Source organism: Chelonia mydas, chromosome 11 (genome assembly GCF_015237465.2).
Source record: "Chelonia mydas isolate rCheMyd1 chromosome 11, rCheMyd1.pri.v2, whole genome shotgun sequence".
In the NCBI taxonomy this organism is placed as follows: domain Eukaryota; kingdom Metazoa; phylum Chordata; order Testudines; family Cheloniidae; genus Chelonia; species Chelonia mydas.
In genome coordinates, this window is record NC_051251.2 from 17,234,566 (window position 1) to 17,251,106 (window position 16,541).

The 16,541-nt window shown below is 39.4% G+C and overlaps 1 protein-coding gene and 1 long non-coding RNA gene across 9 annotated transcripts in view; one reads left to right on the plus strand and one right to left on the minus strand.

Moving 5' to 3' along the window:
- The window catches only part of NCKAP5 (NCK associated protein 5), a 588,725-nt gene that overhangs the window by 187,394 nt on the left and 384,790 nt on the right, over positions 1 to 16,541 (minus strand). For all 8 annotated transcript variants that reach the window (XM_043525276.1, XM_043525274.1, XM_043525277.1 and 5 more), the window contains one exon: positions 9,258 to 9,348. In XM_043525276.1, coding sequence (XP_043381211.1) covers positions 9,258 to 9,348 — 91 coding nt within the window. The remainder of the gene's footprint in view (positions 1 to 9,257; positions 9,349 to 16,541) is intronic.
- The window catches only part of LOC122462374, a 355,548-nt gene that overhangs the window by 78,568 nt on the left and 260,439 nt on the right, over positions 1 to 16,541 (plus strand). The gene's annotated exons all lie outside the window — the stretch shown is intronic.

Sequence of the window (16,541 nt, forward strand, 5' to 3'; positions counted from 1 at the left end):
ACAAGCACTGAAGAGTTTATATTTAATGTGAATGTGAGGTAGGGAAGAATTATTATCCTCATTTTACAGATGAAAAACTGAAACAAATTAAGTGACTTGCCCAAGGTCACACAGGAAGTCTGTGGCAGAGACAGGAACTGAACTCTGGTCTTCTCAGTCCTACTGCCTTAAACACAAAATAATCCTTCCTCTCTGATAACCTACATAATATATTCAAACAAGTTTATGTTTGTCTGTACTGAACTTCAGGGTACTTGTCTGGCAAATTCTGAACTGTGATCAACTGGGATTTTACAGCAAACTCTTTGTCTTCTTTATCTATTCTGATTGCCAAACTGGCAGATAAAGTCAAAATAAGTTTAAAGGAAACCTGAAAGACTCTATTTGCCTGTGTGATCTTTAATCAGATGATACTCTCCCTGTGGCATATATGCAGTAAAAGGATCAAGCGAATAAGAAAGAATCTATTTGCAGATTTGTGGATCACAGGAATAAACATATGGAAAATGGCGTGCAGAGTCCTTGCTTTTACAAACTGGATTCATCCATTTCTCCTGATTATTCACAGTGACCATTTCCCATCTCCCATAAATGGGGCATCTTGAATGGGCAAGCCTTTGTTTGGCCTTTAATATACTTAGGCTTAAGTGGCTCATAACCCCAATAAACTTCAGATAAGCTTCAGAATTCTGCAGTCTTTAACTAAACTTAACTTCCAGATCCTTTGAGTGCCACCCCTCATAATTTAAAACACACATTCTTTATTCTGTATTATGGTCTCAATTTATGTGAATATTCATACTCATAGCCTCAGTTATTATTATGTAAAAACCATGCACTATAATTGAACATAATTTTATTTGCATTCCGGCATCTAAATTCAGTTACACTGTAGAAGGTACTTAAGCCCAATTTACTGAATTCCCCCAAGGCAGTTCCCTCTACTATAAGGGTGCAGAATCTTCATTTCAAGTGAGAATTTTGACAAGGCCTAACACAGTTTAATAATAATAATGCAAGCTGTGTGCTGTACCATATTACTATTCCACCAAAACGACCAGGTATGACCCGAACCGATCACCAGTGACTACAGGACTCGGAGTGAGGGTAAAGGAGTCAGGGGTGCAAGTTGGGTTCTTGTCCATCCTCCCAGTTGAGGGTAAGGGCCAAGGCAGGGATACGTGCATCCTCTAGATTAATGCATGGCTGGACAGATGGTGTCAATGGGAGGGTTTTGGTTTCCTCTACCATGGGATGCTATTCTGGAAAGGAGGTCTACTGGGAAGAGATGGGGTTCACCTGACCAAGAAACGGAAGAGTCACCAGCCTATTGAGCCTTTAAACTATGTTCAAAAGGGGCAGGTGAAATAAAAAAGTGACCTTAACAAAGGACTAGATGTTGGGGAGGACATGGAAAATTACAGTGGGGCCACAGAAGCAACAAGAGGGAAAGCAATAAGGGAATCTGCTCAACCTCTGAGATCTCAATATACAAATGCAAGGAGTATGGGAATAAACTGGAAGATTACAGTGTATTGTATTAGTACATAAGATAAATTATGACATTTGGCATCACAGATACTTGGTGGAATTAATCTTATGAATGGAGTACTGGTATTCCTGCCAGGAAGGACAGGAAGGAGTTGGTGCTGCATTATACATCAAATTACATTACATTCTATTGAGGTCCAGAAGGAGATGAAAGGCAGACCAGTTGAAAGTCACTAAAAGTAAGGGGAAAAAACCAGGAGTGACATCATGGTAAAGGTCTACTATAGATTACCAAATTAGAAGGACTAGGTAAATGAGCCATTTCTAGAACAAATAACAGAAATATCCAAAACATAACCCCCAGTAGCAGTGGGGGGACTTTACCCAGGCATTTGTTGGAAAAGTAATACGGCAAAACACAAAATGTCCAATAAGTTATTGGAATGTATTGGTGCCAACTTTTTGTTTCAGAAAGTGGAGGAAGTAACCAGGGGACAGCCATTTTAGACTAGATTCTGACCAACAGGGTGGAACTGCTTGTGAATCTAAAGGTGGAAGGCAATTTGGGTGAAACTGAACATGAAATGATAGATTTCATGATTCTAAGGAAAGGAAGGAATGAGAGCAGCAGAATAAGGACAATGGACTTCAAAAAAATCAGGCTTTAAAACACTCGGAGAACTGGTACGTAAAGTCCCAAGGCAGAAAATTTAAGGGCTAAAGGAGTTCAGGAGAGCTGGAAGACTCTCACGGTAGGGTTGCCAACCCTCCAGGATTGTCCTGGGGTCTTACAGCAGGGCACGGCAGGGCCCCCTTGGTTCCTGCCTCTGCTAGGTCCACAAAGTCACTCTGAGACACTGGGGTTAGTAACCACTGGTGAAGTTTATTCATAGGCTTGTTCCAACCACCATTTTACCATGTACATTTGGCCCATCACCATCTGCAAGCAGGCAGGAGGAAGGGAGGGAGGAGTTACCTCCCTGCTTCCACTCCCTACTTTTTCCACTTTCTTTCAACTCCTCCCTTAGCTTTCTTCCCCTTTTATACAGCCCTTGGCTAATTGGGTGGCAGCTGTCTCTTTCCCCCCTATTAGGGCCAGGTTCTCTCTGGCCAGCTCTAATGTATTCCCCTAAATGGGAGCTGGCATGACAGAGGGATGAATCAGCAACCCTTTGCCCAGCACCCTGTCATACGACTCCAGGAATTAAAGATTATTTTGTGTGACGAAACCTGCCGGAATACCTCCAACCAAAATTGGAAACCCTATCTCAAGAAGACAATATTAAAGGCACAACTGCATACTATCCCAATGTGAAGGAAATACAGGAAGAACAGTAAGAAAACAATATGTTGCCATCATTAATGACCTGGAAATCAAAAAGGAATCCCACAAAATGTGGAAATATGTATACATTGCTAAGGAGGAGTACAAAAGAATAGCATAAGCATATAGAGATATAATCAGAAAGGCTAAGGCACAAAGTGAGTTACACCAAGCAATGGATATAAGGCAATAAGAATGGGTTCTATTAATATATTAGGAGCAAGAGAAAGATGAAAGAAAATGTAGGTTCTCTCCTTAGCAGGGAAGGAGAGCCAATAACTGATGACATCAAGAAGACAGAGGTCTTTACTGCCTATTTTGCTTCTGTCTTCTCTAAAATAGTTCATGGTGACCAGATACTCAACAACATTAACATTAACATTGAGGGGGAATGAATGTAAGACAAAATAGGCAAAGAACAAGTTAAAGAATATTTAGACAAGTTAGGTCTATTCAAGTCAGCAGAGTTTGATGAAATGCATCTTTGGATACATAAGGGACTAGCTGAAGCAATCTCAGAACTGTTAGCAATTATCTTTGAGAACTCTTGGAGGATGGGTGACGTCCCAGAGGACTGGAGAAGGGCAAACACAGTCCCTATATTTAAAAAGGGGAATGAAGACCTGGGGAATTATAGACCAGTCAGCCTAACTTTGATACCTGGAAAGATACTGGAGCAAATTATTAAAACTATCAGTTTGTAAGCACCTAGAAGATAATGGGGTTATAAGGAATAGCCAGCATGGATTTGTCCAGAACAAATCATGCCAAACCAAATTTCTTTCCTTCTCTGACAGGGTAAGTGGCCTAGTGGATGGGGGGGAGCAGTAGATGTGATTAATCTTTATGTTAGTAAGGTTTTTGATACTATCCTACATGACATTTTCATGCTCAAACTAGGAAAATGTGGTCGAGATAAAATTACTATGAGGTGGGTTCACAACTGTACTTAAAGAGTAGTTATCAATGGTTCACTGTCAAACTGGGAGGGTGTATCTAGTGGCGCCCCACAGGGGTCAGTCCTGGGTCCTGTACTATTTAATGTTTTCAGTAACGACTTGGATAATGGAGTGGAGACTACGCTTATAACATCTGCAGATTACACCAAGACGGGAGGGCTTTGGAGGATGGGATTAGAATTCAAAATGACTTTGCAAAATTACAGAATTCGTCTGAAATCGACAAAATGAAATTCAATAAAAACAAGTGCAATGTACTACATTTAGAAAGGAAAAGTCAAATGCACAACTACAAAATGGGGAATAGTTGGTACTGGTACTGCTTAAAAGGATCTGGGGTTATAATGGATTACAAATTGAGTATGTATCAATAGTGTGATGCAGCTGCAAACAAGGTTAATATCATTCTGGGTTGTAGTGACAGGGCAGTCTGCTCTTCAAGGGTTGTCCCGAGTACTCGTCAGTCCACCCCATCACCTGACATGACTCTTTTGAGTTGAAATGTCTGAATATAGATGCAAGATACCTGGGAGTTATCAGGAGAAAGGAAGCAGTTCCAGGAGTAAGTAGGATTTGGGAGGAAACCCTGGTACTGCTTCTTTAAGGGATTGGAGCTCAGAGAAGTTGGGGCAAAGCTTTCTTCTCTATCAAGAAGGGCACCAGCATAAATGCAGTCTCCTCCCTCACAGCTGGGCAGATGCCTGTAGACACTACAGGGAGTATGACAGCTCCTGAAGGGCCCTGTGTCAGCAGAAAGAAGACAGCAGCCGGAGAAGGTCTGCCTGCTGAACTCTCCTAGGCTGAACCCCCACAACCAGCTGAAGGACTGATCGTGAAAAGGGCCAGCTGCAGGAGAAGGTGCCTGAGGCTCTACAGCTATAAAGTGTAACTCCAGCTCCAAGGAAGAGAAATAGAGAGCTCCTATCCTAAGGAGAGGGACAGAGGGATTGTCCAAAGTACAACCCAGCTCTGGAAGAAGATCTGGGACAGGGGAGAAAACTGACCAGGACTCTTACATGGATCCAGAGTGGGCATGAACTTGTACAGCTAAATAAGTGAGTTACCTTCTTTAGAATAAATAAACTGCAAATCCAGATACCGCAAAGAGGCACTGGACTAACCTGATCTGGGTGATTGTCTGAAAAGACCCAAAGGACACTAAGTGCAGCATGCCTGCAGGGCCACAACGGGGCACAAGGGGGTGTGTTCGAGAGAGATGCCCTATGACAGCTATTCTAACAGGAGTGTTTCATGTAAGTCATGGGAAGTAATTGTCCTGCTCTACTCGGCACTGGTGAGGCCTCCAGCCGGAGTACTGTGTCCAATTCTGGGTACCACACTTTAGGGAAGATGTGGATAAATTGGAGAGTCCAGAGGAGAGCAACAAAAATGCTAAAAGGTTTAGAAAACCTGACCTGTCTTGAGAAAGGAAGATTGGGGGGGGGGGGGGGGCTGGTAGTCTCCAAATATCTTAAGGGCTGTTATAAAGAGGACTGTGATCAATTGTTCTCCACATCCACTGAAAGTAGGACAAAAAGTAATGGGCTTAATCTGTAGCAAGGCAGATTTAGGTTAGATATTAGGAAAAACATTCCAGCTAAAAGGGTAGCTTCTGGAATAGGTTTCAAGGAAGGCTGTGGAATCCCCATCATTAGAGGTTTTTAAGAACCCATTGGACAAACACCTATCATGGATGCTCTAGAGTTACTGGGTCCTGCCTCAGCTCAGGGAGCTGGACTTGATGACTTCTCCAAGACCCTTCCATCCCTACATTTCCATGATTCTATGATCTGAAGTTAATTAACAGCAATATTTATTCTGGAGTCAGGCATATTGGTATTGTAATAAATACTCAGTTTTATATGTCCCAGAACAATCATTGGGTTTGCAAAAAACAAATGTGTCCAACAGTCAATAGATCAAAAGTCTTTAGTGCACAGTGTTTTATGACTACTCAATATTATTTTGAACAGGCTGCACACAGTGAAACTAACTTACCATAGGTGTCAGGGAATATGGGACACGGTATCAACAATTCCTGTTAAAGAGCCACTCTAGAGATCTCCTTCTATGTTTTCTGATTTGTTCCAAAATATAGGAATTTATTGTGCCAAAAAAATTTCTGGATTACTGATAATTAAACTCATAGGTGTGTTCTGCTTTAGAAAAATAGTACCAACTTTACTTACACATTTGAAAATTGCACTCAATAAAGCATTAGGAATGAGAGCTATGTGACTAACCGAATTTTCAGCCTACTAGCAATTCCAAAAAATGGGTGCAAAAATCTTTTCAGGTTGAACAAATTGGTTTGTTCAACCCAAAATGAAATATTTCAATTAAATTTTGAGCTCTTTTTACATTTTAAAAAATAAAATTGAAGGAAACTTCAAAATGAAAAGTCATTTCAAATTTTAGAAATTGAAACTTTTGTTCACAAATGTCTAAATGAAATGTTGCAACTCTTTTGGAATTTTGGGTTTTTTCCCCCCTTCAACTTAAACAATTTGGCAAAACCGACACAAACTCATGAAACATTTCGGTATCACTACATTTTCATTCTTCGCCAAAGCATGTTTCAAACTAAAACTTTCCCCCAGTTTATTTGGAATGTACAGTAAGTGTGACACTGGCAGACCAAGTGTCAGCTCATGCCAAAGCCCCAAGCCAATTCACTTGTGCATTAGTATAGATGAAAGTGAGTGTTAAATGTATCAGAGTGTATTTGGTGTTTAAAGTTAATGAAAACTAATGGAATGTTACTTGCATTGTTTTACTTATATGTATCCTCTCATAATGTAATAGCAAACATTTACAATGTAATTAAATAACCCATCAAAGGAGAAAGAAGCTTGTAGGATGCAATGAAGAACTCTAACAGAAAAGAGCTAATTGCAAAGCAAATGCTCATAGTGAGTGATGATTGGAGGTCAAAGACTCAAAATGAATTCCTCACTCTCTGTCATCAAAGGAAAAGCCTATATAGGTATTGACTCTGTCAGCTTGTTTTCTGTGAGAACCTATAAATATGGATTCAATGAAAGATCCTTCGTCTCCGGCCTGTTTGGACTCTTACAGGGAAGTATGCCAGATGCAAAGCGGAGATCCCCAGAGACAATCTAGGTATCCTGAAAAGACTTTTGGGAAACTGACAGTTTATTACATCACTGTTGCCATTTAAATTTACACACTGTGACTCACCTGTGCATATATTTTACCTGCTTTAAGGTTTCAATAACTCTCATTTCCTTTTCCTAGCTAATAAAGCTTTAGTTAGTTTACTATATCCCCCCAAGCAGTTGCCTTAGCAATGTGAGCACAGACCAAATCTGAGGGGGGAAGGATTTGTTGTTGTTCTCTTTGTTTGTTGCCTCTCTGGACAGAGGGAGAAGCCAAGCAGGTACAAAATCTCCTGAAAATATACCTGGAATAATCCATCTAAAACCACAGAAATTGTAAGTAGGGCAAGGAAATGTGTTAGGTTATCTTTTGTTTTGGCTTGTGAATTTTCCTATGCTACAGAGGTAGTTTTATTCCTGTTTTTGTAACTGTGAAGCTGAGCCCAGAGGGGAATCCTCTATGTTTTAAATCTCTTTATTACCTTGTAAAGTTACCTTCCATCCTGATTTTGCAGGTGTGATTCTTTTACTTTTTTCTTTATAAATAAAGTTCCTTTTTTAAAAAAGAACCTGATTGATTTCAGTGTCCTGAAGACAAAGGGTCTGGTCTGTGCTCACATTGCTAAGGCAATTGCTTGGGGGGATAGGGATTCCAAGTGACCCTTCCCTGAATTTTTGTGTAAACCACTTGGTGGTGGTAGCAATACCATCCAAGGACAAGGAAAGGAATTTGTGCCCTGGGGAAGTTTTAACCTAAGCTGGTGGAATATAAGTTTAGGGGGTCTTTCATGTGGGTCCCCACATCTGTACCCCAGAGTTCAGAGTGGGAGGGGAACCCTGACAACATGGCTGAACTGAAAAGCAATTCAGAATAAGTAAAATGTTCACGAACAATTTTCCTCATTTCTCACTCCCTCTGTTCATCACTGTCATATGATGCAGTAGGCTGGCCATTCTTTCAGTAAAGAAGAAACTGCTTTGAGCACATTTTTTGTATAATAAATAAATTGAACAATTAAATGTATGTTGTAATTATACAGGACTTCCCATAGAAGAATCCCAGTGTTAAATTATTTAAGTAGCAGAACAGCACTGTGTGAGGTTAGCTACTATTAGTATCCCCAGTTTACAGACAGGGAAACTAGAGCCCAGACGGGTTAACAGGGACATTAAGTGGCTTGTCCAAGATCAGACATGATAGCAGCAGATCCAAAAAATAGAATCCATGACAGCTGTGACTCTTAGTCATGTACCTTAACAATCAAATCACACAGTGAATCACCTTCACATTTATTTCCACGTCAGTTACTTGAACATATACATAACCTTAGATTAAGTCTTAACTGCCTATGATTCTGAAGCTCAGATCAAGTGTAACTGTTGTTTGGCTTTGCATTTTAGCTTGTCCTCATGCTCTGGTTGTAAGAAGGGACATGGAAGTATTTATACACCTTTTTTCACAAGTGTCTCGTTATCTGGAGAACTGCAAAGTAGGTCACGTTTCAATATTTTATTTCTTGTAGGATTGTTAGTAAAGGTATGAATACGCACTGAGGCCTTCTCTGTCTGACCAAGGAAATGCAACTTTTAGAATCATTGGGACTGTCTTTATTAAATATTTAAATAAGTAAATTTTCAGAATGTCAGTGTAAATGGACAGAATATATCTCAACATCCTCAACAGAATGTAAAGGCCCTCAGTTAGCTCAAATCTCATGCTTTTCTTGGGTAAAGGAAAATTCTAATAAATCATAAACCATAATATAAGCTTCCTCCCTCAACTTGGTTCTCCCTCAGTTTTTCTCTCCGGAACCAACTCTGTTCTAGACCCTTAGTACTCTCTGTTCAATGGGACGCTCACCTTCCCTGTATCCTGGGTTCAAGTGACAAAGCACACCTACCACACAAGTCAGATGAATTTTTGCAGCTTTCTACAGGGTTCTATCACCTCTGAAAATATGGGTTGACAGAACATTGCTGTGACAATCTTCTGGTAAAATCTTGTGACTTAGGCACTTTGGAATATTTTACCATAAATTTCATGTTCTTTAATAAGGCTTAACATTTGGTTCATGTTTCCCTTCTGAAAGGTAGATGCAACAATCAAAATAATAAAGCGAAGAGTTTCTTGGGAAGGAGCAAGAAGATAAAAATGTAATTATGGAAATGGAAAACCTTAAGCAGTAGGGGGAGAATACATGGAGAAAGGAAGGAGGAACCAGGTATGTTGAATTATTTAATAATAATAGATTACCAGCATTCATAATTCAAAGACAGAACAAAAATACTTGGACATGGATGTCAGAAATATAGAGCACTTGTTAGATTTTTTAAATATGTAAACAATAGAAAAGCTACCAATACCTGATACACCTTCATGATATTAACTGTTCCCTCTCCATTCTGGTCTGGGGATCCTTGATTCTGCAGAAGATTTCTCACCGTCTCCTCCATCCTGGAGAATGAAAATACAAAAACATTTTAAAGGTCAGAAATCTCTGTATGTGGATAAGACATGTAGTCTTAGGGTCATTTAAAGAACAAAATACATAATTCTACTGGCTACTAGCAAATTAATATTCATAGGATATCCTGGGCTTGGAACTTTCTTCGCTTCTATACATAAGCCTATGATTAACACATTTAAAGCACTTCTTTACCTTTTACACGTATAGGGTAGCGAGAGCTTCTTTTTTATCTGCGCTACAAAGGGAGTTTAATAAACATCAGACAACATATGCAGCTAGCAGGCATCTTCTTGATGTCAGTGTTGTAGCAGCAGCAGAATGATAAAATTAATGCCATTTAAAAAAACCATTCATAATTTTCCAGAAAAGTGTAATACCACAACTACTTTTGAGTACCATTGCATTTCTAAACAGTTGTGTATAATGTGGACAGTTCATCCCCAAAGAAAATTCCTGGCTTGACTCCTTTATTCCCCAGGTATGTTCCAGGATAATTGAAATAAAATGTCTTATAATTTTCCCACTCCATGTATGTTTGGTTTGTATTCAAAGAAAACATTACAACTAGAACTCTGTGAAAATGTGTCTAAAATTTACAACTGTGATGATGACGACTCGCCTTCTGAAGGATTGAGAAAGTGGGCATACCTTATTGCTCTGTTTTTCCCCCTCTTCACTTCAGTCCAGTACAATCTGTGGCCACCAAATTAAAAGTTGAATGTTAATGCAGTAGCAGTGGGAGCAGGATCCTTTACAGTCCTGCTGCAAAAAGGGGTTGAGGTGAGCTGTCACTCATAAAATACCACCAATGTAGTGAAGAGATCAAGATGTAGGAGTGGGGAGCAAACTAGTTGACCTCGAAGGCTTTTGAGGTGTTTGGAATAAAGTAACAGCCAACTTGATTTCCAACTTGACTTCCTCCTGGCACTGAGGGTCGAGGATAGGCTGCGCTGCAGCAGGAGCGCCTGAAGAAATTCTAGCCAACTCAACCAGAATGTGGAGAGGCTAATTCAGACACAGTTCTGTGAATGGGTCCATTATGTGCTCCCTCCTAGCACAGCAATGCTAGCTAGTGTGGAGGGAGGTAAGAGTGCAAAGACTGGGATCATGGCTCATTCTTCTATAGAGGCACAAGTGCACTGCCTGGTAACCTTTTCCCCCCACTTACATCCCATGCAGGGCTGGCCACAATCTGGCACTGTAACATCATGAGAGTTTAGTCAATCTCAGCTCAGACATTAAAAAAGAAAGAATGTTTGTGCTATTACGCTGGTAGGTATTAATGGCTGCCATCAAGCATGCCTTTGATCGATCTGCAATCACAGAGCTTGTTAAAGCTGATGGGCATGCTAGCTACTCTTAATTCAGGCTGAATGGAAGAAGCAATTTGGCTCCTTTATTGAGTAAGATAGCCTTAGATAATGGAAGCCACTGTCCAAGGCACTAGGCCACATGCAGGGCTAATCAAAAATCAAGCCATATGGGTAAATGGGTTCCATGGGGACTGATTGCTAGTGCAGGGGCTAGGGCTTTGATTGGTTGAAGCTGTGTTTGTCCAGGTGTGTCAGAAGCAGAAACAACCAGAGAGCCAGAGAAGCTGTCATGAGAGTGACCTTGATAGGGAGTAGACAGAGCTCATTGGAGTACAAGACTGGCTAGAAAAGCAGGCTTGGAGATTGTGAGTAAGGAAACCACCTGCTACTGTTTGTTCCTATTAAGTTCACAGAAACAGGACGTTGTGAACCTTCTTTGTAAATAAAGAGGACTGCACCAAAGAAATACCTGATTCTCTTAATCATTTTTACTCCTACTGGAAACAACCCAGTAAGGCCCCAAATGTTAGCTACCCATACCGGACAAGGGGCAACGGTACCATCCTTACATAACCTTTGTGCATCTGGTTGTCATTCGAGTCTTTCAGTCTGATCAGAATCAGTAGTTACTAATCTAATGACAACATTCCTGCTTGCTTAGTTCTCTCTTTTATAGTCAGCCAGCAACATCCTACTTCCTGAGAAGCAGGCATTGTGAGGCATTCATCCTAGTCAGATGCCCAGTGACATTTCCCTTATTTTTATTATACTTTTTTGGTTGATGTGCATGTTTTTGCATTACCAGAATACACACGGAATAGTTGGACCATCTGTTGACCAAATGTGAATAAGAATAAGCCAGCTCTAATCTCCAGTGCAGACAGTGGTACATAGTTTTTCAGTGGCAGACTGGAACCATTTCTGCTCATCGGCTGACCTTAATCAGAACCTTTTTACTCAGGAGGCAAAATCCTTTTGCTTCAGAATATAATCCATAAAAGACAACGTATATTTTAATGCCTAAAATGTGAACCCCTAATTTTTAAAGTTATTAATATAGCAGGGTCTCTTTCTACGGATATATCTATAATATTATGAAAAGCCCATGCAAATGAATAAACATACTTAAATCAGGAAAGAAAATGAGGAAAAGATCCACCTCTCACTGAAGTTAATGGGAGTTTTGTCACTGAATTCTGTGTTAGCAGGATCAAGGACAATAATATGAATGAAAAACAACGTAGGTGCAAAAAACCAAACCACCTATGAAAAAGAATTGTGAAAAGCCCTATAATAGAGGTCATTAGTTGCATGATAGCTTCTCTTAGCCTATTTTCTGTGCACAATTAGGTTGACTTCCTGGATTGCGTGCGTGCGTGCATGCAAAGCAGAAACTCATTTTGTCTAAGAACTTTGTAGGGATTGATTGTACACTGTTCTATGTGGAGTATAGTGATCAGATACTCCTTCTAGCAAAACTCTAGTTTACACTGGCAGAACAAAATACAGAATGTGACAAACTCACCCAGACGACAGGCAGAGTTGTTCTAACTGGAGGTTAAATATATTTTTTTTGTTTATTGATATTAAAGAAATGTATAAAGACAAGCTGATTCAGCATGTCATTCAGTAAATGAAATTTACTTTAGATTTCCAAAGGTCCTGATTTCCCTTTAATCAGGTATCAGTGGAAGAGTACAACAAGGAGAAAGAATAAATAGACATCTGCCAAAAAGGCAAGTCAAATGCCCTTAGATTCAGCTTTAGCAAAGTTTGTCAGGCACTGCCATTGTGGTTTACAGACTGCTATTGCTAGCATTCCTTTTTTATTTGAATCCCGGTCTTCCATTTTAGGAGGAACGGCTTAACCAAACGTGCTGTACCACAATAATTTAATCTGCTTCCTCATTAAATCAGCATTCAGTGCTTCTAATTTATGAGAGCATTAATAAAATTTAATTGTTATATTATAATCTACATTAGTCTGCACAATTAAAGTATATACCAGTAAAATTTAATACACTATTTTAAAGTTTGGCCAGGCCCTCCCCCCAATCCAGTTTGAGAAATAGCCTGTTGCCCCCAGGAATTAGTCCTCTAGTGAGGCCTTCCCCTGGCTTTATCTGGGAGATAGCATATAAATTTTGAACCAAAGTGACATTGATGAACTATATAGTAGTCAGTCGTGTCTGATGATCACATCACGGCATCTTGTGTGTGCTCTTGTGGCTGTACAGTCCGATCTGCAAGGAGCAAGGTCATGGTAGGTGTCACACAGAAATGTCTCCCACTGAAGACATGGCATGATGCTCGACCCTTTTTTCAACCAATTTTTCTTTCTCAAAGTGTTCACAAACACTTTGCTCTCCAAATTAGTTGCTCTCCATTCAAGTCTGCCTGTGGCTGTGTCTTCTAAGTGATCGATATTTATGCTGCATGAGTTGAGATTCTGCTTAAGGATGTCTTTGAATTGTTTATGTTAGCCACTCAGTCCAAGTACGCTTACGCCAAAGATTTTCATTTTTCTGATGAAAGCATTAACCTTCCCTACCCTTGTATTTTCCTGTAAGTTTCATTTTCTTTTCAGAGCACTATGTTGCTAAAAATATGTGCATTACAGCACCATATGGGACAAAGTCCACATATACACAAACCCATTCAACATTTCAGGAAATAAATCTCATAAAGAGAGAGAGAGCGCACACGTGTGCGAACAGATACAAAATGTCTTCTATTCGGTTCATCGGTACTAATGCTTGCCAACTGGGAAATGCCAGGTCAGAGTTTGCTGCATCACCACTCATAACATTCCATACCAGGCTCTGAGCAGATAATTCAGCCCTGCAGCATTCCCCAAAAAATAGAATAGACCTTAATATCCATTCTGGTCTAGCACTTAAAACTTCTTTTGCATCACCCTAACCAACACCCCCCCCCCCCAATAAAGTAGTAATAGGAGAATGCATTCATTTATTATTTATATTATAGTAGTATCTAGATGTCCGAACTGAGATTAGGGTCCAATCATGCTATTTCAATGAAGTACACAAAACAGCAAAGGATGAGACAGGAAGCAGAGGAACAGCAATGTAAAGTAACTTGCCCAAGATCCCAGGTAATGCTGGGAGTAGAACTCAGGGGTGAAATTCTGGCCCCACTGAAGTTTATGGCAAAAAACTCTACTGACTCAGCTCCAGTCTAATGCATTGTATATTGGAGGGAGCTATTTCCCCCCCATTAATGTGTTACGGATTTTAAAAAAATGTACACTCTCATTTTTTATAAATAAATACAAATACACGTGTAAAGAAAGCTTGTCCTCAGGTCAGATTTAGTTTATGGTCTTAAGTTTTATCTGTACTCCTACCCCATGCATCACATAAAATTACACAGTAGGTCAGATATCTCAAAACATCAATAACACTGAAACAAACTATACATCCTTGCTGTAAAAGTAGATTCTAATTTTTAAACACAGATTGTGTGCGTGTGTGTGTGCGCATGCACATATCTACACACACACACACACACTATATATATTACATAGTCTTTAATTTGGTAAAACTACTTTGGCAGAGAGAGAGAGAGACTGACTGCAGGCTTTAATTCACTCGTGGGTATGTTATGCCATTTAAAACCAACCAAAAGTGTTAGTCTCATTTTGAATGAAGCTTCATAGCCATTCCAAGAACATCTGTATGTGTGGACACGGAAATATCTATGCGTTTATTATTAATAGTGATGGCGTGTGGAACACAACAACTTTTGAAAGGATGAAGTGAATACAGAGAAGTGCAAGGTGAAAACTAGGTCTGTCATCGATGACTATTTGTGGAAATCCCCTGAAAGTTAACAAACAGTTTTCATGTGTTTTCACACCACACTGCATGCATCACGACATTTTCAGGCTCATACTATATAGTCTTCTAGTAGACACACAAGAGTGCTATCCGCAGAACTGATGGCAGGTGGAGGAAAGCAAAGAACAGGAAGGGTATTTTATTCTACGAGGAATTACCATTATTTGTTTTCAGTCTACAAGTTTCCTGCAGAGTTTTCTGAGTCTATCAAAAGGTTTCTCATCTCATAACAGAGATTACATCACCTACATTTGTTTGATTCCTGATGATTATGTACTCAAGAATTATTCTTTATCTGGAACCATCTCTATTCCAGTAATAACTTCCTCTTATCATGGCATCAACACTTCCAAAAGTCCTGTGATTTTTGAGGTAGTTTTAAGGGCTTTAGAAATTCCCTAGAGCCGTTGGAAGTTGGCTATATATAGTTTTGCTTGAGTAGGACAGACTTCAGCAACTGGCCAATAATTAATACTATTACTAACAGTATTTTTCTACAGTGCCTTTCACCCAGGGATTTCAAAGTGCTTTACAGTCATTAAAGACTAAATTCTCCCAGGTTATACTCATGTAACAGAGAACAGTAGGAGTTGCCTGTGTATCTGATGACAGATTCGCCCTCAATTAATCACAACATCCCTTTGATTACTATTCTACCAGAACTTTTGTAATTCACACAAATGACTGTGAGACCCACTGCAAATTACTGAATTTTGCAAATTAGCATGTGCATAAACAAAGAAGCGGAGATGAAGATTACGCACCACAAAATATACTTTGTTCATTCAAATGCAGTGTATCAATAACTATGATTCATTGTATACTAGGAAATATGATGTACAGTTTGTAAACATCAGCAAGCGATATGTATGTAAGCGAGCATGTATTAAAGCTTTTGCTAAGAAGTGATCAGAGAATGATGGGGTTTTGGGCATGCAATTATGATTGGGGAGGTTAGTATAATTCTACTGTATACTCATTTTACATTTGAAAACTGAGGCTCGAAGAAGTAAGTGACTTGACAAAGGAATAGAAGCTGGCAGTCACGAATCCTTCGTCTAAGCAATACATGACAACACATATTCTCTGTTTCTATTTTATATCGCTTCATTACTGTGACTGAGCAGACCTAATGCTGTTTCCATGAGTTATCTGACTAAGTTGCATACAGTAATACATATCTAAATAACTTCATAGTATCATAACAGTATAGAGACCGGAGAGCTACCAATGCATTTGATGTACATTTCATATCAATAGCATATGATCCTGCTCACATAATTTTAAAAACAGACAATTTGATCTGGAATGAAGAATGGTATTGAAGATCTTAGTTCTGTCTTTTTACTAGTTTGGACAGTTTAGTACTCATACTATGGACTCAGAGTTTAAAAAGGTACCTGGCAAATGTGTGTGGGGCTAAAAAGAAAAAAATATTTCCACATTTTATAGTTATTTTGCAATACAAAAGTAATAGTTAAAATATAGAATTATTTTGATTAAGTGGCTACTATGCATATTATTAATATTTAATGGAAGTTTTATTATATTAAAGTCGACATAAAATACCCTAACTCCTCCAGAACTAAAAAGTATTACATTTCATTGTTTTTCCTTTAATTTTTACTTGTGATTTTAATGTCCATAAAAGTAAGGTGCTAATTGTGCTAACTAGCTATTTAGTGAATAAGGACCTCAGGATTTGGTCCCATAAAAGAAGTTCTTTGTTAAAAATATAATTCTCAATAAAGGGCTGGTGTCGTGATACCCCAGAGCCATGTATTGTAGGCATACCCCTAAGCCCAAACCTCTGCAGTGCACTGCACATAAGGCCTGTCATACAGTCTGTACAAATAGGAGTGTGGGGTGGAAGTTTCCCCCACACTGATCTTGTCTCCCCACAAAACCCAAGAAAAGGGCACTCTTTAGGCCCTCTGTAACATCCACAAACCTGGGAGTCCAAAAATCATGACACACGACCCAAAACATTGCAGAATATCATGAGTT